Genomic DNA, 21,293 nt, shown 5'->3' with positions numbered 1-21,293 from the left:
GTCCCACAGACAATGGGGTGGAACTCTGATCACCAACCTCTACAAAGCTCCAGGGGTTGGTGTGTGAATAAGCAAGGCTGCGCTGAAGCTCAGTCTCATGCTGCTGGCCACCTCCCGCCCCCAGGTGGAGAAGGAGAGGGAGCTAGAGCTTCGAGAGAAACTGGATGAACAGCGAAGAGTCCTGGAGGGAGAGCATGAGGAGACCCTGCAAGGTAAGGATGGAGATGCTTCCCTAGCAAGGGTGTGGAAGGCTCCTTCTTTTGTCCCCACCTCCTGAGTTCACGGGGGTCTCCCACTGGCCCCCACCTCCTGCCTCTGGCCCCTCCCTCCTGTCACTGGCCCCTCCCCCTGCCTCTGGTCCACAAATAGTTGGCTGCTTCAGGGCTGGAGTCTTCAGGGTCCTTGGGACTTGTCCTTTTGGACATGACTTTAAAACTGACACCATGCTTTGGCTAACCTTAATTGAGAGGTTTTTTTTTCCCTTTCCATTTTAAAAGCAAGTCACATTCCTTAAAGGAAATTTGAAAACTCTAGACAAATAGGATAATTTTTAAATATCCATATTCCTTCCCTACAACAATGACAGCTCTTAAAATTTATGGTTAGGTTATTTTTTTCAAATAACCTTTTTTCCTTTTATATGTGATATGACCATCATAAAAATTTAGAACCTATGGGTTAAACAAAATGATCTTAGAGCGTCGTGGTTAGGACCTCAGGCTCTGCAGCCACAGTCCTGGGGTTTGGATCCCAGCTTCACCTCTTCCTCTTACTGGCTGTGTAACCTTGAAGAATTGGGTTAGCTTTGTTCATAGGGTCTTTGTGAGAATTAAATGATTTAATGTACAGATAGATGGATGGGTAGATAAAATTTAGAACGGTGCCTAATATTTCACAAGATACTTAGCAAACAATTATTAGTACTTATTATTTTCTTATTGAGAAAATTAAAATTGTGTGTAATTCCACCCCGAACTAGTCACTGTTACCCCTTTGACATAGATCCCTTTCTTTTTTTTTTTTTTTTAAGATTTTATTTATTTGACATAGAGAGAGAGAAATAGCCAGAGAGGGAACACAAGCAGAGGGAGTGGGAGAGGGAGAAGCAGGCTTCCCACTGAGCAGGGAGCCCGATGCGGGGCTCGATCCCAGGACCCTGGGATCATGACCTGAGCCGAAGGCAGACGCTTAACCAACGGAGCCACCCAGGGGCCCCTAGAGATCCCTTTCATTCTGTGTGTATGTGTGTGTGTGTGTCTACCTGGGATATTCATCTATACACATACACACACAGACTTTGGGGGGAGGAGATAAATTGTTCTCACTTTGAATTCTATTAACATCTTGTCATTAAACTTCTGTAACATAAGTTTTAGTAATTACTCAGCATTCCACTGTCAGCCCTTGTTCATTTAACTGAGCCCCGGTTGGTTAGGCTTTTAGGTAATTTCAGACTTTTGCCATTGTTTATAATAGCAATGATACTTACACAGTGAACCCTGTTTTGTAAAATCTTGGCCACATTCATGATTTTATCTTTAGAAACTAGTAGAGTTGGTGTGACAAAGTTTATATATATATTTTTTTATTTTGGTAAAACACACATAAGACCATTACCATTCGTGACATTTCGTACATTCAGAGTGCCCTGCATCCATCACCCCATCCCATTCCAGCACACACTCATCACCCTGAGAGTAAGCCCCATCCCCACCAAGCAGTCACTCCCTGCCCCTCCCCAACCTCCTAGCCCCTGGCAGCCACCAATCCACTCGCTGGCCATGGTTTTGTCCATTCTAGGCACTCACTAAATGGCATCATGGCATCTGTGACCCCCATGTCCGGCTTCTTCACCCAGCATGAGGTTTGCAGGGCACATCTATGCTGCACTGTACATTTGCACTATTTCTTTTTTTCTCTCCCATTTTAAAAGCTACTCCATCCCTTTTTATGGCAGAGCCATATTCCATTATCGTTGGCATGGACGCACCACATTTTGTTATCCATTCATTAGTTGATGAACACCTGGGCTGCCTCCACCCTTTGGCGATGTGAATAGTGCCACTAGAACGAGCACTTTCGGTTCCCCTGGGTGTACACCCAGCAGTAGAATTGCGGGGTCATACGGGAAATCTGTGCTCAACTTTATGAGAGACGGCCAAACGGTCTGCCCCCGCAGCTGCACCATTCTGCATCCCGAGAAGCGACGCCCAAGGGCTCCAATTGCACCACATCCGCGCCAACACTTGCTATTTTCCATTGCTGTTGTTATTGTTGCTATCGTTGCCATCCTAGTGAGGTGTGGAGTGGTATCTCATGGTTTTTTTTGATTTGCATTTCCCTAATGCCTAATTGTGCTGAGCATCTTTTCATGTGCTTTTTGGCCATTTGTGTATCTTCTTTGGAGAAGGTTATGTACATTTTTAATGTTACTGAAGCAGACCTAGAAAATGTTATACCGGTGTTTCCGTTAAGCATTGGTATTTGCCTGATCTTTCCCGAGAACTATCTTTTAAAAATACAGGTAGGATTTTTTTTTAAGATAGATAGATTTGAGAGAGAGAGAGAGAGAGCACGAGCAGGGAGAGGAGCAGGGGGAGGGAGTAGGAGGGGGAAAGAATCTCAAGGAGACTCCATGCGGAGCCTGACACAGGGCTCGATCTCAAGACCCTGAGATCATGCCCTGAGCTGAAACCAAGAGTCAGATGATCAATTCACTGAGCCACCCAGGTGCCCCCAGTTAGAAATTTTAGATACTGTTCTTTTCATTTAACATTGTTTCCAACATGTTTCCAAATAATTATGCTGCTTGTAAATGTTGATAAAGTTAGACCGTTGCATACATGGTTTTCCTTATATCCTGTGAGTCTAGACTTCCAGATTTTAACTGCTGTAAATAACACCGCACTAAACGTCTTTTGCATAAAGATGTGCCCACATTTCACGATATGTCCTTAGATTCCCAGAAATGGAATAACTAGAACAGAGGCCTGAACAATTTTAAGATTCTTGAAACATATTGCAACATTAGCACAAAATGTTTTGGAATGGATTTGAAGCCTGAAGAGCTGTTTTAATTCTACTGTGCTGTGCAGTGTTGGGCCTGTCACTCAACCTCAGCTAAGTTTCTCCATCTCTAGAAGCTACCTTGAATCTCAGGTCACTTTCCATATCTCTAAAATCTATCTTCCCCTTGTCATGAGGCTATGGTAGGAAAACAGCTCTGTTCTCCGTGCATTGCTTTGATACTATTTTTAGTATTATAAAAAAATTGATAAGAAAATTTTCCTCATGTAAAAACCCCAGAGGAGAAGGCACTGCCAGGCTTGAGTTCTTCCCATCAGTCAGAATTCCTTCATAGTTATTTCTAAATCACTTGGCTTATATTCGGTGGTACGTAAGTGTGCTTTAAATGAATGAATAAAAGCATAGTGGGAAGGAAAAAATAGGATTTTATGTGTTTGGGGGACAGTACATAGACAACTGGGAGAAGCTAGTGGTGGTTCTTCACCTTTGATGACCCCTTGTTGTCTTTTATTTTCTTTTTGTTTTTATTTTTTAAATTATCATACAGTAGAATTGACTTTTTTTGGCATACAGTTCCATAAATTCTAACACAGGTATACATTCACGTAATCATCACTCTAATCTGATACAAAACAGTTCCAACTCCCCCCCAAATTCTCTCGGGCTATCCTTTTTTGGGTAAGATTTTATTTTATTTTTATTGGAAAGAAAGAGAAAGCTCACGAGCAGGGGAAGGGGCAGAAGGAGAGGAAGAGAGAGAATGCCAAGCAGACTCCGCACTGAGCGAGGAGCCTGACAGGGGGCTCCATCCCACAAGCCCACGATCATAACCCGAGCAGAAACCAAGAGTCAGACGCTTAACTGGCTGAGCCACCCAGGTGCCCCTCAGGCTATCCTGTACTCAACTCCACCCTACTCCAATTCCTGACACCCACTGATTCGTTCCCCATCACTATAGTTTTTTCTTATCAAGGCTGTTTTATAAACAAAGTAATACCTAATTTTTGATCGTGTCCTCTTTTACTCATCATGGCATCTTTTTTTTTTTTTAAGATTTTATTTATTTATTGAGAGGGGGGAAGGGGGAGCAGAAGGAGAAGGACAAGCAGGCTCCCCACTGAGCAGGAAGCCAGATGTGGGGTTCCATTCCAGGACTCTGGGATCATGACCTGAACCGAAGTCAGATGCTTAACCAACTGAGCCACCCAGGCGCCCCCTCATCATGATGTCTTTGAGAGTCATCCAAGTTGCGTGTATTAATAGTACGGAGTTTTTTTCTTCACTGCTGGGTTGTATTCCATTGTTTACTCATCCACTTGTAGGACATTTGGGTTGTTTCCAGTTTGAGGTGAATGTGAATAAAGCCTCTTCTGAACCTTCACATACATATTTCTGTGTGTTCATAAATTTCCATTTCTCTTGGGTAAATAATGCAGGACTAGGATGGATAGGCCATATAATAAATATATGTTCAGCTTTATGAGAAATGGGAAACATATAATAAATACATGTTCAGCTTTATGAGAAATGGGAATGAGAAATAAATATATGTTCAGCTTTATGAGAAATGGGAAATCATTCCTAAGTGGCCATGATTTTGTATTCCCATAAGCGATATAGGAGTTCCACTGTTCCTTCTCACTAAACACTTGCTAATTTTTCTTTTAAATTTTAGCTGTTCTAATTGGTGTGTGGTGATATATCATCATGGGTTTGATCTGCATTTCAGTAATGACTAATGATGTTGACCATTTTTTCTTGTGCTTACTTGCTGTCTGTATATCATTTGGTCAAACGTCCATTCAAATCTCTTACCCGTTAACTAGATTGCTTGTTCTTACTGTTGAGTTTTGAGAGATCTTTATATATTTTGGATGCAAGTCCTTTGTATTTGCAAATATTTTCTCCTAGGCTGTAGGGTTGTTGTTTTTTTTTTCTCATTCTCTTAACAATGTATGTCATAAAGCAAAGCTTTTAATTTTGATAAATTCCAGTTTATTATTTTTTCTTTTATTCATTATACTTTTGGCATCATATCTTAAAAATTCTATGCTGAACCCCAGGTAACAAAGATCTTCTATGTTGTCTTCCAAAATTTGTATGATTGTAAGTTTTATATTTAGATCTATGACCCATATTATTGTGTGATTTTTCTTCTTTGGACTGTTAATATTGTGGATTACATTGATTTGAGTTTCAAATTTTGAACTAGCCTTGTATTCCTGGCATAAGCCGTACTTGGTCACATTATATTATTCTTTTTTATATATTGCTGAATTCGATTTCCTAATATTTTACTGAAGATGTTTGTGTCTGTGTTCACAAGGGCTGTTGTTCTGTACCATCTGGTTTTAGTTTCAAGGTTTGCTTGCCTCATGGAATGAGTTGAAAACCGTCCCTTCCTCTTTCATTTCTGGAAGAGATTGTATGGAACTGGTATTGTATCATTTTTAAATGTTCAGTAGAATTTGTGAATGAAACCATCTGTTCTCAAACATTTCTTTTCCAGAAAGTATTTAAGTACAAATTCGAATTCTTTTGTAGTTATAGAAATGCCCAACTTATGTATTTTACCTTGGGTGAGTTTTGGTAGTTTGTGGTTTTTCAGGAATTGGTACATTACATCTCAGTTGTCGAGTGTATTTGCACAGAATTGCTCATAATAATCTCTTACTATTGTTTTAAATATCTTCTACGTCTGTGGTGATATTCCTTCTTAATTCTTGATATTGGTAGTTTGTGTGTTCTCTTTTTTCTTTGTCAGTCTTGCTTAAGGTTTATCAACTTTATTAATCCTTTCCAAAAACCGGCTTTTGGTTTCATTGATGTTTTTCCCGATTTTTCCATTTTCAATCTCATTGATTTCTGTTATCTTTATTTCCTTCTGCTTGCTTGCTTTATATTTAGTTAGCTCTTCTTTTTATGATTTCTTTTTTTTTTTTAAGATTTTATTTATTCATTTGAGAGAGAGAGAGAGCACATGAGAGGGGGGAGGGTCAGAGGGAGAAGCAGACCCCCTGCCGAGCAAGGAGCCCGATATGGGACTCGATCCCGGGACTCCAGGATCATGACCTGAGCCGAAGGCAGTCGCTTAACCAACTGAGCCACCCAGGCGCCCTTCTTTTTATGATTTCTTACACTAGGAGCTTAGATTACTGACTGGAGACCTTTCTCCTTTTCTAACAGAAGCATTTAGTGCTATAAATTTCTCCCTAAGCACTGCATTATCTGCATCCAACAGATTGATGTTTTGTATTTTCATTTTTGTTCAGTGCAAAATATTTTCTAGTTTCCCTTGAGACTTCCTTTTTGGCTCATTGAACGCTTATAAGTGTTTGGAGATTTATAGTTCTCTTTCTGTGACTGATTTCCAGTTTGATTTCATTATAGTCAGAGAACATAGTTTGTATTTCGCTCCTTTTATAAATTGTTAAGGCTTGTTTTATGACTCAGGATATAATCTATCTTGTGAATGTTTCATGGGCACTTGAAAAAATGTGTATTCTGCTACTGTAAGTTGTAGTTTATAATTAGTTAAATCAGGGTATTGACAGTGTTCAGTTCTCCAAATTCTTACTGATTTTATGCCTCTTTTTTCTACTGAATGCTGAAGAGTGTTGAAATCCCCTACTATAATTGTGTATATTTGTCTATTTCTCCTTTCAGTTCTGTTAGTTTTTGCTTCATGTATTTCAAAGCTCCTTTGTTAGGTATATAAACATTTAGGATTGTTATGTTTTCTTAGAGAACTGACCTCTTCATCATTACGTAATGTCAACGTCTTTATCCCCGATATTGTTCCTTATTCTTAAGTGTACTTCATCTGAAATGAATATAGCCACCACTGCTTTCCTTTGATTCATGTTGCTTTCTCTACCTTTTTATTTTTAATCTACCTGTGACATATATTTAAAGTGGGTTTCTTGTAAATAGCACATAGTTGGGTATTTTTTTGAAGATCCAGTCTGACAATTTCTGTCTTTTCTTTAGGATGGTTAGACCACTTAGTTTAGTGTCCATATTGATATGGTTGGATGTAGGTCTGTCATTTTTGTATTTGTTTTCTGGTTGTTCTGTTTTTTTATGCCCTACTTTCCTTTCCCTGCTTTTTTTTTTTTTTTTGGAGTATTTGAACATTTTTTAGTATTCCATTTTAACTTGTCTCTGGTCTTTTTTATTATATCTCTTTGTATAGTTCTTTTTTTATGTGTGATTGCTCTAAGAATTAAAAAATACTTAAGAGTCTACTTAGAATTCACATTTTGCCATTTCCAGGGGGATGTAGAAAGCCTACCATTGGGATGTCTGGGTGGCTCAGTTGGTTGGGCATCTGCCTTCACCTCAGGTCATGATCCTGGGGTCCTGGGATCCAGCCCCACATTGGGCTCCCTGCTCAGTGGGGAGTCTGCTTCTCCCTCGGCCCTCCCCCCTGCTTGTGCTCTCTCTCTCAAAAAAATAAATAAAAATCTTTTTAAGCCTACCATCCTGTAGATCCCTATCCTCTCTCCTTTTTGTTGTACTGGTCTTAGGTATTATGTCCACATACATTGAATGCCCCATCAGACTATGTTATACCGTTTATAACATTGATTTACCATCAATCATATTTTAAAGAGCACCAGGGGAGAAGAAGACGATGACTAGTCTATTATATTATCCAGGCATTCACCAGTTCTGTTGCTCTTCCTATACTCCTGAAGTTCCGAGCTTCCCTCTGGTATCATTTGCTCTCTCTCTGAAGAATTTCCTTAAGCAGTTCTTTTAGAAAGTCTGCAGATGAGGAGTTATCTTAGCATTTCTTCATCCAAGAATGTCTTAGTTTCACTTTCTTTCCTGAGGATATTTTCACTGGCTATAGGATTCTAGATTTACAGTTCTTTTATTTTGGCAGTTTTTATTCCTTATTTATGTTCTTACTCTGTCTAGTCTCCAAGGTTTCTAATAAGAAATCCACAGTCATTCAAACTGCTGTCTCCTCTAAGTAAGGCACCATTTTTCTCTGGGTCAGTTCCAGATATTTTCTTTGTCATTAGTTTTCAAAAATGATGTGTCTGGGTGTGGATTTCTTTGGGATTCTGCTGTTTGGGGTTCAGTGAGTGTCTTCAGTCAGTAGGTTTATATTTTGCCAGATTTGGGAAGCATTCAACCATTCTCTCTTCAAATACAGTTTCTGTACCACACCGTTTCTCTTCTCTTTCTGAGACTCTGATGCACAAATGTTAGACATTTTTGGATTGTTTTACAGGTCCCTGAGGCTTTGTTCATTTTTTCCCAATCATTTTTCTCTCAGTTGTTCAGGCTGGATAATCTCTATTGATCCATATTCAAGTTCACTGGCTCTTTATCTGTGTCATCGCTATTCTGCTACTGAGCCCACCCAGCGAGGTTTTTTAAATTTCATTTATTACATTTTTTTAGTTCTAAAATTTCCTTTTGGTTCTTTTTAATAGCTACTATATATTTGCCAGGGCTTTCTATTTTTCCATTCTTTTCAAGAGTACTCACCCTTACTTCATGAGGCATTTTTATATCAGCTGTCTTAAAGTCTCTGTTAAAAATTCCAACATCTGTAGCATCTCAGTGTTGGCATCTGCCGAATGTCTTTCTCAGCCAAGTTAAGATTTTCCTGCTTCTTTGTATGCTGAGCAATTTCGGATTTGTATGCTGAGCCATTTTGGATTTGTATGCTGGGCCATTTGGATTCATATGCTGAGCAATTTTGTATTATATCCTGAAATATTTGAAAACATGAGATTCTGAGTCTTGTTTAAAACTCTCGGTTTCATGGTACTTCAAATTCTGGTCTTCTTGCCCCGTCTCCCTGCTACCATTTACTTTTCAGAGTTTGCAAATAGCTATTCCACTCATCCTGTCTAGGTTTTATAGCTACATTCAGTGGGACAAACTGTATGGAGTGTACATCCTCTAGCTTACCTGGAATCAGAAACTGTCTTGATAGGCAAATTAAATCCAGCCCATAATTGGAAAAAATTCAGCCTGTAATTTTTATACAGCTGATCTCTTGAATTTTTGACTGTCTATCACATTTATACCACTATTGAACATGGTTTTCTCACCACTATGTCACCCACTGTATACCGTATACCCGGGCCTTTGGTCATGTGAAACTTTGTTTTTTCCTGTCCTCTCTGTCCTATTTTCCATCCCATCCATTGATTGGTCACTTTCTAGTTGTCTTCTTTCAGCTGGGACAAGGTTGGAATTTTCCACAAGGAACTCTATAGAGGAGGTGGGATAAGAAACAGAACTATATTGATTTGGGGGGATAATAGCAAATCTGCACAGCACTGCCCGGTCTGGAAAACACTCGTGCATCCCTTTCTCATGTCATCCTTGGTCATCCCTTAGAACAACTCATTTCACAGTTGAGGCAGTAGAACGTTTCAATATTTGAAGTGATCTCCTCAAGGTTCCTTAGTTGTGGTAGAAGCAGAACGAGGACAAGGTGGATTTCCTGGCCCCAGATTGAATGTACTTACTACAGTTTTGTGCCATGGTTTGAGAAATAACGATTTAATGGTTTCAAAGTTTGGGTAACCCAGCTTGCAAAACATCAGCCCTATGCATTTTCATGGCATGGTGAACAAGCTTGCTGCAGGATCTTTGGGTCTTAGCCTCAGTGAGGCGTGGGTGGCTCCCATAATCTGGAAGCTTTCACAGTTCCTCCCAAGATATAATTTGTTTCCATTTCCATGAGCTTTTATTAAATATCTACTATATTTCTGACACAGCTGCAAGCCCAGTATACGAAGGATGAATAAGACCATCCCCAGCCCCCTGGCCCCCATGGGCCCCAGCTGATCACCCAGGTTCTCTGGGCCTCATGGGGCCTGCCAGAAGGCTTTAGGGTAAAGTACCTGGGTGTCACAACTCACAGAGATCTCCTTTCCCTACAGTCCTCCAGGCCTCACATGAGCAAGAGAAGGAAGCCCTTACCCACTCCTTCCAGGAGGCCAAGGTGACCCTGCAGGTGAGAGGAGTCTCATGGCCATCTCTGCGGGGGAGGGGAGGACCTGCGGGAAAGCCGCCTGGCCTCTACTCAGGTGTGAGGGACAGAGGTGAGTGTCTTCTGTGTATCCAGCCCCTCGAGGTGGTGACTGGGCTATTAGCTCAAGAGGACTTGGTGTGAGATCAGGGTTGGCCTGTTTCTCTGAGGACTGTGGTTGGAGGATCTTGGAGACCCCATGGGCCGGGTACCACGGTGCGACCAGACTGGCAGGTGGATGCACGGGGAGCTGCAGAAGCATGAAGGAAGGCGTCTGAGCCAATTTATCAGGTCAGGGACTTCCCAGAGGGATGAAACCTTAGCTGGAACCTGAAGGATGGGTTGGAATTCTTCCTATGAAGAAGGGTAAGAGGGGTGCCCCAGGTAGGAAAAAAAAAAAAACAGTGTGCTTAAAGACATAGAGAAGAGGGGGAAATATGATTACCTGTGGAACTGAAAGAAGTCTAAGATGTCCTGGGATGAAGAGTATGAGTGGGAGGGAACTGAGGCTGGAGAGGAGGCGAGAGCCCAGTGGTAGGGCCCATGAGCCACATGAAAGGCGTGCTGTATCCTGAAGGTATTGGGCAAGGTTTGGGTGCGGGAAGCTCTTGGGAGGGGAATGTAAGAGGCAAAAATGCACCTGGCAGTGGGAGGACTAAGAGGGAAGACTGGGAAAGTGCAGAGCTCGCCTTGGGTGGGCTTTGAATACCAAGCTAGCACCACCAGCCTTGAACACCCGGACATTGTCCCCGAGGGCACTGGGAGTCATTAAAGGCTTTATGACCAGAGATGGGGCTCATATGCTTCAGGCAGCAGTTAAAGCAAATCAAGCCTGCATTGGTGGGTAGGGCAGAGTAAAGATGGAAGAACCCAAACTGCCCCCTCTGCGGGATGTGCAGAGGTCCACCTCCAGCCTTTATGAACCAGGCTTTGACCATCTCCCTCCCATCCCCTTCTCCAGGAGACCATAGATGGACTGTCCTCGCAGCTGGAGGTCTTCCAGGCCAAGATGAAGAGGGTAGAAGAGTCCATTCTGAGCCAAGACTATAAGAAGCACATCCAGGCAGGTGGCAGTATGCCTGGGAGCTTTTCCTTCTCAAATCTCCGGGGAGGTCAGGGCCCGGGCAGCAGGAAAGGCCAGGCCCTCTTCAAGGCCAGGGCTAGACCTGACACTCTCACTTTCACAAGGGCCTGGAAGAAACAGGGTCCGTGTGCCACTGAGGGGGCAGGTAAGGCTGAGAGAGAAGCATAGGGGATAGTAAAGTGCTTGGGCTCTGGATTCGGAAGGAACTAGGTACAAAGAGTAACCTACCAGTTAGCATAAACAACTTAACCTCTCTTGGCTACAGTTCCTCATCTATGGTGGGAACAGGGCTTGCCACAGAGGGTATTATTAGGCCAGGAGGAGATCAAGCATATCAAGCTCACTTACCGTGAGCCAAGGGAGGGAAGTGACTTGTGAGAGGCAGACAGTGATTTGGAGGCAGAATGGGAAAGCGGCAGGTAGCCCGTGCCCCTCTCTCTCTGCCTGCTGGTCTGATGCGATCATTCTGGGTCCCTGTCTAGGATTACGGGAGCCCCAGCCTGTTCTGGGAGCAGGAACTGGAGAGCCTACACTTTGTCATCGAGATGAAGAACGAGCGCATTCACGAGCTGGACAAGCGGCTGATCCTCATGGAAACAGTGGTCTGTGCTTAGAAGCAGCTGGGGGGATGTGGCCTCAGGCTTCTCCTTCCTGGGCATTTTCTCTGTAAAGTGTGTGGAGGGAAGGCACTTTGAGGAGGTTCCAGCCTGGGCCACACCTGCTTCGACCTGCCACCCATGGTGGCCCTTGAGACAGCTGAGGCTGGTCTGTGGCCAGTCTGGGTCAAGCAGTGGCCCCTTCTCACCTGGGCCCTGTGCTTTCTTGGCTACTCCTGTTGCTCTAACTTGGGGGCCACGAGGGCAGGTACCCTGGCTAATCAGGAGGGGCTGGCCGATGTCAGGCAGGGGCTGGGGAGGAAGGCAAGGCTGAAAAATCAGACAGAGAGGAGGCCAGAATCATCAAGGACAGGCCTGGGGAGTGGTGGGCATGGAACACACTGATGGCTTTGTTTACAGGAAAAGGGAGGCCTTGGGAACCTCGGGTGGAATCCAAACAGAGATTGTGTTACTCCAGAAGAAGTCTCCCTGCTTGTGTATACCACACAACCTCTATTCTAATCCGACCATCTCCGATGTTCCCTGTGAATTCTGTTCAGCCATTTCTGTGGAATAGCATAACAGACACATGTAATTTTATTTATATAGATTATATCCTTCTGACTTTGGAGAACCAAAAATATCCTTTCCCTTACGCACCGATGGAGACGTTAGATGGGAGTGGCTGTATTCTTTTGTTACATCTCATGTGGCAAAATTAAAAATTGGCAGCCCTGTGTTCACTCCTTGGTTATGTTTTTTAAAGTAATCTTACTGCTTCGCGAAATGTAGCATCGAGTCCAGAATGAGTCAGTGTTTTCACGACCACAGATAAGAGGGAGGCAATGCCCTCTGTTGTGCCGTGTGCGGTCGGTGGCTTTCTGAGCTCCTTCTGATTTGTTACAGAAAGAAAAAAATCTGATGTTGGAGGAAAAAATCAGCACCCTGCAGCAGGAGAACGAGGACCTCCATGTCCGGGCCCGCAACCAGATGGTTATGTCAAGGTAGCTATCTCCCAGCCTCCTCTCCTCCCATCACCACCGTGGTCCACACCTCCAGTTGGGAGGGTCTCGGAGAACCCAGGGAATGGGTTGACAGGCGGGCCCAGGCCTTTCTGGGGAATGTGGTTCCCTCTTTCCTTGAGAGGCAAGAATCCCAACGGACCAGCTCTGCCCAGAAACCTAGGTCTCAGTGCCCTGATTGGTATCTGTCCCCATCCTGGCTGAGTCGACTCCATGGCAAAGCCCAATACAGGAAGAGGGGACAGGAAATTTCTAGCTGGGGTGACCTAATGAATGAATGAATGTACATGAATGAATGAACCTGTTCTAAAGGCTTGGTAAATGAGAGCCAGGATTATGTGTCAGACATAATTCATTGAATTCTTTACATATTATCTCACCTAATCCTCATAATTACTCAAAGAACCGGTCCACCTAGTATCACTCCCATTTTACAAATGAGGAACCTGAAATTTGGCAGGAGTAAAGAACTTGTTCAAGGTTACCCAGCTAAGTGGTGGGGCAGATCTGAACCCAGAGATGTCTGCCTGTGAGGGCCACACTCCTCCGTCAAGGGATCCAGTGACCTCTTGCATCCAGGCGGACGACAGGGCCCTGGGGGCCCTGATGCGGGCTGGCGGCCCATCTGAGGAAGGCCTCCTAGAGGACCGGGTTGCTCGGTGCAGCCGCCGACTGGCAACCTGGGCCCCTGTCTGCATCCACAGGCAGCTCTCGGACGACCTCCTTCTCGCCCGCGAGGCCCTGGAGAAGGAGTCCCAGTTGCGGCGACAGCTCCAACAGGAGAAGGAGGAGCTGCTGTACCGGGTCCTGGGGACTGACGCCTCCCCTGCCTTCCCCCTGGCCTCTGTCACCCCCACTGAGGTCTCCTTCCTCGCCAGCTAGGGCCCAGGGCCTGGGCCCGCCATGACGCCTGTGGTCACAGCTCCCTCTTGAGGACTTACCAGAGAAGACAGCAGGAGCCTCTCGTTCTTTTCCCAGGAAGGGCGGAGGGCAGGGGTGAGGTGGGAGCCAGGGTGTGTGCCCAGGGAGCCCTGGGGGCTTGGGCTGTGCAGGATCACCCATGGGGCTTCGAGGCCCCAGATGCGCCTTCCCTTGAGTTGGCCCAGGGAACAAGCAAGAGGAGTCCGTCCATCCCTCCCTGTTCCCTCTGTTCAAATCAGGGAAGTCCTGAGCTTTTTCCAGGGGCAGCCAGCGCCGCGGAGGCCACCTGACAAAGAGACAACCCCCTGCTCCTGACTCGTTAGCTTCCCCCAGATGTTCTCGCCTCTGCTCAGACCCTCCCTTAGTCTCAGTTTACCACTCCTCTAAAACAGCCAGGGGAACTGAACGAATGATCCTTGAGTCACTACAGTGTCCCATTCTAGGATTGTTTAAAGGTCAGACGAGGGGCTGGGGGACAGGAGAGGAAGTGGGCCAAACCCTGAGAACCAACAGGGAAAGGTGGGCAGCTGGAAAGGGGGTCACTGGAGGCCCTTGGGGCTGACGGTGCCAGGGCCCAACTCAGCCAAGGCAAGGGCTGGGCATGACCCAGGGCATGCCACTGCTCCTGGTCCCAGAGTCTGGTCAGCCCAGGGGTTAAGCCAGAGCTCCTCCTCCCTGACCAGGCAAGGCTCACTGCTCAGCCCTCTGGGTCTCTCAGTCTCAGGGCCACCTGGGCACGGGGCCACCTCGTGGGTCTGGGTACACCTAACTGCCAGAGTGGGGAACCTCGTCCCTGTACAGATGAGGAAACCAAGGTGGGGAGTGGGACCCACAAAGCCAGGACTAGGACCTCATCTGTCATCCAGCTCATAGCTTGCTGTGCTTATTTTTCTCCGCAGGCTCTGGAAAGATCAGATGTGTGACTTAGTCTTTCTCTTCCTTCCTCTACCTGCCCCCACCCACTTCCAGGCTCTCTCTTCCTCCTGCTTCCTACCTTTACTCCTTCTACCACCACTGATGCCAGGCGCCAGGACCCCAGAGCCTGGCCCTCAGCTTCCCCATCCATGCAGAGGGGTGGCCAGAGTGAGCAACCTCAGCAGGCCTGTCCAGCCCTGGCCGTCTGTGGACTTATTCTTCTCAGGAAGCTTCGGGTCAGCTGGACACTATAATGAGAACCCCTCCCCTGCCCAGAGCATTTTAATTCAATGCTCTCAGAGACACCTCCCTCCCGTCAGCTACCTAAGATTCTTGAAACCAGTTCTTACCCCTCTTCAGCAGCAGAGCAAACTGAGATCACAGGAGTCGAAGGGCCTTGCCTGAGACTCCCCAGCTTCAGCTCCAGGTCCCAGACTAGCAAGTAAGAAAGGTCAGTCCAGTAGAACTAAGGTTGCTCCATCATCCCAGACTGCCTTCTTCATTCCCTGGATCTGGTCTTCAGCCATTCCTTGTTCGAGGAGTTCAGATGTGACTCTGTTTCTCCATTTCTCCCCTAGGAGGGCTAGGGGAGTGCTGAGCTGCTTCTCTGGCCGTGGGCAAACAGATTATCTATCTGGGAGCCTTGGGGACAGCTCTGGAGTGAAGTACACATGTACTTCTTCATGTAACTTTTCCCAAAGGTTGTCTGGGATACACTAGTTCATTGCACATTAATAGGCATGACCAAGAAAAAAATTGATAGCCAAGTAATTTGAGAAACTCTAGATTCAGTCAAGTTAAACAGATCTGCAAAGTGCAGGACTTCTCAGAACCTTTAATATGCTAATGTGAACTGCAAATTTCCAAGAAGGAAGCAGAGTATCCAGCATTTTCTATACTCCCTTGACCAACTTCCTACTCCAACCTAAGTACTTCAGGCTGCAGAATACACTTTAGAAAGATGAGAAGGGCTAGGCTGCAGAACGGGCAAGTTGTGGGGAGCAGGGTTTCCCTCATGTAGCCTATGGCGGAGGCAGGGAGATAAATTGTGGTCACTCCCTCACCCTGCGGCACACAAGCCATGGAAATTATGTTATTTTATTTATTTGGCCCCTGTGTTTTCCTGGGAGAGGGAGGAGGAGGCTCCTCGCTGAGGACCCCTGCTAGTGGCAGGGACCATTGAGGAGTATGTCCTGGGCCTGAGTGACTTGCCACTGGCTCTGTGCTCCCTCCTGGGGTACTGGTGCCCCACTGGCCCAGCTTTGCCCAGCCCTGGAGTGGGGTCTGATGTTGGAGTGAAGGCTGGCCATCAGAACAGGTCAGGGCTTGGAGGGAGGCTGTGAGGTTGATGCAAGGCATAGAAGCCGTGATGGGCGGGCAGAGTATAAGGGGTGAGCGCAAAGGTTCTTTTTGCACTCTTTTGGGAGTGACAACTCCTTGGCATCAAAAACACCAAGGTTCACACTGTTACCTACCCCTGTTCCTGCCCACTGCTCCACACCAGCATGCCTGCAGCTAGCAAGGGAGCTAGGAAGGGGCAGGGGGAACATGAGGGCTTCTGGTCACATGGACACGGGTGGTGGCAATCCCCGTGCCCTGCAAGTTGGTGGCCTGGCAGGTGTAGATGCCAGAGGCCCCAGCCCGGGCCTCTTCCACATACCGGGTGCTCCGTGCCTCCTGCAGCACCTGGCCCCCTCGGCGAACGACGCTGGCCCACTCGCTGACATAGGGGGGTCGGCCCAACTGCAGGGACAAAAAAATAACTGTCCATCAGCCAGCCCAGGTGTCCTCTCTGACTCAGGCAAATGAGAGGCACTGTGTATTCCGTCAGGGATGGGGACTCGTCCAAGGTCATACATGCAGATCAGAGCACCTGAAAGGCCAGGTTCTTTGTGGCAAATGTGAGCTTCTCAAGTCCCTGAGGAGAAGCTGGGGTCTCCTCCCTGACTCAAGGAAATGCAGGAAGTAACTTGACTGGGAGCAGTACCCCCCCAGTATGGCCCTCTGGTTTTGTGTGGTTGTTAATGGGTGCTACCTCCCCAAGGCGGGGCGGGAGGTGGGGTTCTATTATGAAAATTGTTTGGAAAACACTGAGTCAAGCAAAATTAAATTGGAGAGACTCAGAGCACCGAGTCTGTCACGTGTGCATGTGAGTTTTGAATCTCCAAGGCAGGTGATGGTTATAAGAGGCAGTGTTTTCCTAAAAACACTTTTCTTCGGGGTCTGGGGCTGGATTTTTTGGTATCCCACCATTCCAAGGACCGTGTTTGGGGCAAGGCACAGCAAAGCCATGTCTTCCCAACCATCGGTGGGTCCTTTTCCCCTTATTGGGTCTCCGTTTCCATTGTGGACAAGTGGGAGAATGATCCCCCACTCTTCCCCTCCTAAGGCCTCTGGGGAGCTCACCTTCACCATGTCTTTGCTGGTCCAGCCCTCCCTGCAAGGCTCAGATCAAATTCCAGCTCTTCCAAGAAGCCCTTTTAGGAATTCCTGCAGTTGTCAGTGCTGGTGCATCTACTGTGTGACCCAGCTGCTCTCCAGGTGTTTGAGGTTATGGGGCTAAGTTCTTTGAGAGGAAGGACCATCACTACCACCTGTCAAGTAACACCTCTAGGAAGGTCTGGCCCACGGCAGGTGCCCAGGAAACAGTTGCTAAAGGATTTTGTCCATCTCTTATTACACACACACCAGCCATAGGGCCTGAGCACTTGCCCCAGCCCCGTGCTCATGAGATCCGGGCCAGTCCAGCCTCAGCTTGAATGTCACCTCAGAGAAGACTCCCTGACCACTCTCTCTTAAGAAGACCCTATCACACTGCCCTGTTGTATCGTTGATGTAGCGCTTGGTATTCTCTCCATGATCATGTTCATTCCCCACTTCTTCCTCCCTGGGTAGATTGTAAGCTGGAAGACAGCACAAGTCAGAGGTCTTTTGGCCTCATCCTTGTGGTCTCCGCGCTAAGCACAGTGTCTGGCATGTGGTGGGTGCTCAGTAATTATCGTTGGATAAATTAACGAAGGAACACATTATACACTTTATACAGTAACCTAAACAAGGAAACTGAGGCCCAGAAAAGGGAAGTGACTTGCCCAGTGTCACTCAGAGTAGCAGTCCAGCAGTGGTTCCACTCCACCACAATTGCGCCCGACCCTCATCCTAATTCCTCACTCCCGTGCTCTTGGCCAACACACCATCACCACAGACACACATACGCAGCCTTTTCTTCCCCTCTGCTTACCTTCTGCCCTGGATATTCCCAGATAAAATCCACAGCAATCTCCGGCTCACCCAGAACTGTACAAGTCACACCAAAGTTCTCTCTCAGTTGGACTGATGTGGCTGAAGCTTGGACGGGGGGTGTGGGGGAGGAAGACGGGTCTGCCATGGAAAGATGGGAGAGAAATGGGGACAAACATGTTGAACTGATTGTTAGAACAATTGAATGAAATGAATGGGCGGAATGGTTACATTCATAGAGGATGAAGGGTTGGGTTGGTTGAATGGATAGAGGATGGGTAGCTGATGGAACAGATGGAGGATGGGTGAATGGAGTGGTTGATTTGAGGGAAGATGGATGAATAGAATGGTGTGGCATGACTGAGAATGAGTATGGATGGACAGAAAGGCTGGTGGTCGCTCAATAGCTGATTGGCTGGCTGGCTGGAACAAGATAGTTGACTACATGGGGTGTTGTTGAAAGCTGGTTGGTTGTTTAGAGTTCCATAATCCACAGAACCCAAATCTGAGGTTGCTAAAGGAGGCATCTCTCCCCATATCCTCCCTTGCCCTGCCCACCCAGGCCCCAGGCCCACACGCAGTTGATGTAGATCAGCATGTACTTGGTAGAGATTTGTCTCAAGCTGCCCAGGCTGGCCAAGCAGAAGAGGGCCAGCCAAGGAATCTCGGGGCCAGTCGATGGTGAAGCCCTTATTCACATCGAAGGAGATGTCGATCCCATCCACTGGGACTTCCTCCGGGGGGAACTCCCAACGCAGTGTCACCTGGGCCAGAGGGTTGGTCACCTGGCAGGGAAGCAGGAATGGCTGATGGCTGCGCAACTGTCCCACTTCATAAGAATCCTCAGTGGGGACAAAGAGCTCCTCTGGGTCTGGGAAGGAAGGCGGGATAGAGAAGAACGAGCATGGCCTAAATTAGCTGTTTCCTGATGCTCCAGCACCCACGAGCAAGAGGTCCCTCATGGGGACTTAAAATCCCACTTTCCCTGCCCATTCTCAGTCCTAGACTGAGAACTGAAGCCCAGCCTGCTAGTTCCCTCTTCGTCATTTTGATTGGCGTTCTTGGAGACCCCGACCTCAGGGCATCTGCGAGGAAGATGAAGGTCTTTCCGTGGCGGGCCTCGCCCTCAGCGTACGCGCTGTCCTGGCCGAGCTGAGCGCAGCAGCTGTAGTCCTGGTGTCCGCGCCTGTGGAGTTCACCAGCTGCTGCTGGCTGTGCCGGCCGAAGGGCTTGATTCCAAAAGACAGTCGTGGGGCTGGCCCAGGGTGCGGCGGGCAGCAGATGGGAGTGGCCGGGGACACCTAGTGAGCAGCGTTTAGCCGGCTGACAGCCCTCCTCCCCCGTGCTCAGCACGCCGCCCACCCAGTCTTCGCCCTTCCCCACTGATACCATGAGGATTTGTAGTGACCTCACCTGGTTTCTGATTGCTCGCCTCTCACCAGCCCCATGCACATCTCCTAATGGGTCCATCTACTCGTCACAGAGCTTGTCCTTCCTTTGCAAATGGCATGCCCCAAACTGCTCTGTGCTCCCTCCTTGGCTCCTCCCATGTGTCCCTCTGTTCAGGCGGCAAATGCCCTCTAAGCAACTCCACCCCCTAACAGAGGCAGTGTCCCAGCAAATCTCACTTTAAGAGGCTGAGCTGAGAGAGGGTAGACAAATCTCCTGACCCGGATTTATATCCCAGCCTCTGCCTGATTTTCTTCTGGACTGGGGTGAGCAATGCTGGTGGGGTCAACTTTGCTTTTATTTCTGCCTTCCCTATGTTGGTGTCCCCGACATAAGGGTGTCTCAGCCTGACATTCAAACACAGGCGGGACAGTCAGCCTCCTTCCCTTCCCATGGCCACCTTACTCCCTACAGGCACTATGTGCTGCCCCCAGAAATGACATCCAGTACTGTGGGAAGCCATGTCTCCCCTTCTGTTGAACCACTATGCATCTGATGGGTCTTGTGAGCCCATCTTACTGTTCCTTTTTTTTAAAACATTTTTTAAAAGATTTTATTTATTTGAGAGAGAGAGAGAGAACGAGCAGGGAGGGGGGCGTGCTGGGGGAGAGGGACAAGCAGATTCTGCTGAGCACAGAGCCTTATACAGGGCTCCGTCCCAGGACTCTGGGATCATGACCTGAGCCGAAGTCTGACGCCTAACCGACTGAGCCAGCCAGGGGCTCCCTGTTTCTTTTAGATGCCTGCAGTTGTACCTACTGGAAGCCCGTCGTGGGTTCTGGACCACTCTAATCACCATAAAAACTGTCCTCAAGTTGTCTGTGAACTGCTGCCCCCTCCTGGACCCATTCATGCTGTCACAGGAGTTCCTCCACCTCCTACCTCAGGCGTTCCTCACCTTCCTCCTCCAGGTTCGCAGGTACCCTCCAGTGAGCTACCTGCCCCGCCAGCGCAGCTCCAGGGGATCCCCAGCCCACAGGCTCAGAGAGTCCCCCGCCTTCTGGAAGCGGCCCCTCCCCAGCCCCTGGGTCAGGATGCAGTGGGGGGCGGGGGGGTTGCGGCGCTGGGCTGCCGCCTCCGCTTCTGCGGGAGTCTTCATCTACAGGGACTTCTGGCTCAAGTCTGATTTGGGTTTCCTCCTGCCTGTGGCTCCTGAGGGCTACCTCTCCAGGGCTGGTGGCTTTAAAGCCTCTCTTTTTCGGAGCCTTTGGAGTTCTGGCCGGCTCCTGGACTTCAGCTGCAGGGAGATGAGGTGAGTGTGGGGCCACCAGCCTTCACCATTCATCTCACATGGGGTCCTCTCCTCCCCCCAGCAGTTGGCAGAACCTCAGAGCTCTGTAAGGAATCCTCACTCTTTCGAGAAAAATTATAAAATACAGACAAACCAAGAAAAAGGGATTAAACTTGCCCCCAAACTTACCATCCAGAAATAACCACCATGATTATTTGAAGCATATTTTTCCAAGGCTTTTTTTTTTTTTTTTAAAGATTTTATTTATTTATTTGACAGAGAGAGACACAGCGAGAGAGGGAACACAAGCCCGGGGAGTGGGAGAGGGAGAAGCAGGCTTCCCGCTGAGCAGGGAGCCCGATGTGGGGCTCGATCCCAGGACCCTGGGATCATGACCTGAGCCCAAGGCAGACGCTTAACGACTGAGCCACCCAGGTGCCCCTCCAAGGCTTTTGAATGCAAATATTTTAAAGACATTGTTAAAAAAATAAAATGGAACCATAGAACACATATTTTTAATAATCTGTTTTTTCACTTAGTAATATGTTGTGATTACCATTCCATGTCAATAAACACACGTGTACCAAAACGTTCTGAACGATTTCGATGGTATTTCGTGGTAGGGATGTAACAATTTATTTCTTCATTGTTGGGTATTTGGGTTTTTCCACATTCTTAGCCAAAATAATCAGTTCTGCAATAATTATTTCTTGCATGGGGACGCCTGGGTGGCTCAGTCAGTTAAGCGGCTGCCTTCGGCTCAGGTCATGATCTCAGGGTCCTGGGATCGAGTCCCGCATTGGGC

The 21,293-nt window shown here is 47.2% G+C and overlaps 2 protein-coding genes across 4 annotated transcripts in view; one reads left to right on the top strand and one right to left on the bottom strand.

Annotated features, from left to right (window-relative positions):
* The window catches only part of CCDC69 (coiled-coil domain containing 69), a 35,504-nt gene extending 18,805 nt beyond the window's left edge, over window positions 1-16,699 (top strand). For all 3 annotated transcript variants that reach the window (XM_081825650.1, XM_081825648.1, XM_081825649.1), the window contains 6 exons: window positions 125-212; window positions 9,945-10,018; window positions 10,995-11,096; window positions 11,600-11,719; window positions 12,620-12,717; window positions 13,440-16,699. In XM_081825650.1, the coding sequence (XP_081681776.1) occupies window positions 125-212; window positions 9,945-10,018; window positions 10,995-11,096; window positions 11,600-11,719; window positions 12,620-12,717; window positions 13,440-13,617 (660 nt within the window). In that variant the 3' untranslated portion in view covers window positions 13,618-16,699. The remainder of the gene's footprint in view (window positions 1-124; window positions 213-9,944; window positions 10,019-10,994; window positions 11,097-11,599; window positions 11,720-12,619; window positions 12,718-13,439) is intronic.
* MYOZ3 (myozenin 3) overlaps window positions 9,593-21,293 on the bottom strand; it is a 381,468-nt gene continuing 369,767 nt past the window's right edge. The window contains exon 9 of the transcript XR_014146728.1: window positions 9,593-9,607. The gene's annotated coding sequence lies outside the window, so the exon portion shown is untranslated. The remainder of the gene's footprint in view (window positions 9,608-21,293) is intronic.

Source organism: Leptonychotes weddellii, chromosome 7, assembly GCF_054177405.1.
Source record: "Leptonychotes weddellii isolate Sample4059 chromosome 7, ASM5417740v2, whole genome shotgun sequence".
In the NCBI taxonomy this organism is placed as follows: Eukaryota; Metazoa; Chordata; class Mammalia; order Carnivora; family Phocidae; genus Leptonychotes; species Leptonychotes weddellii.
Note: the sequence above shows the minus strand (reverse complement) of the source record. Positions and strands in the feature narration are given on the sequence as shown.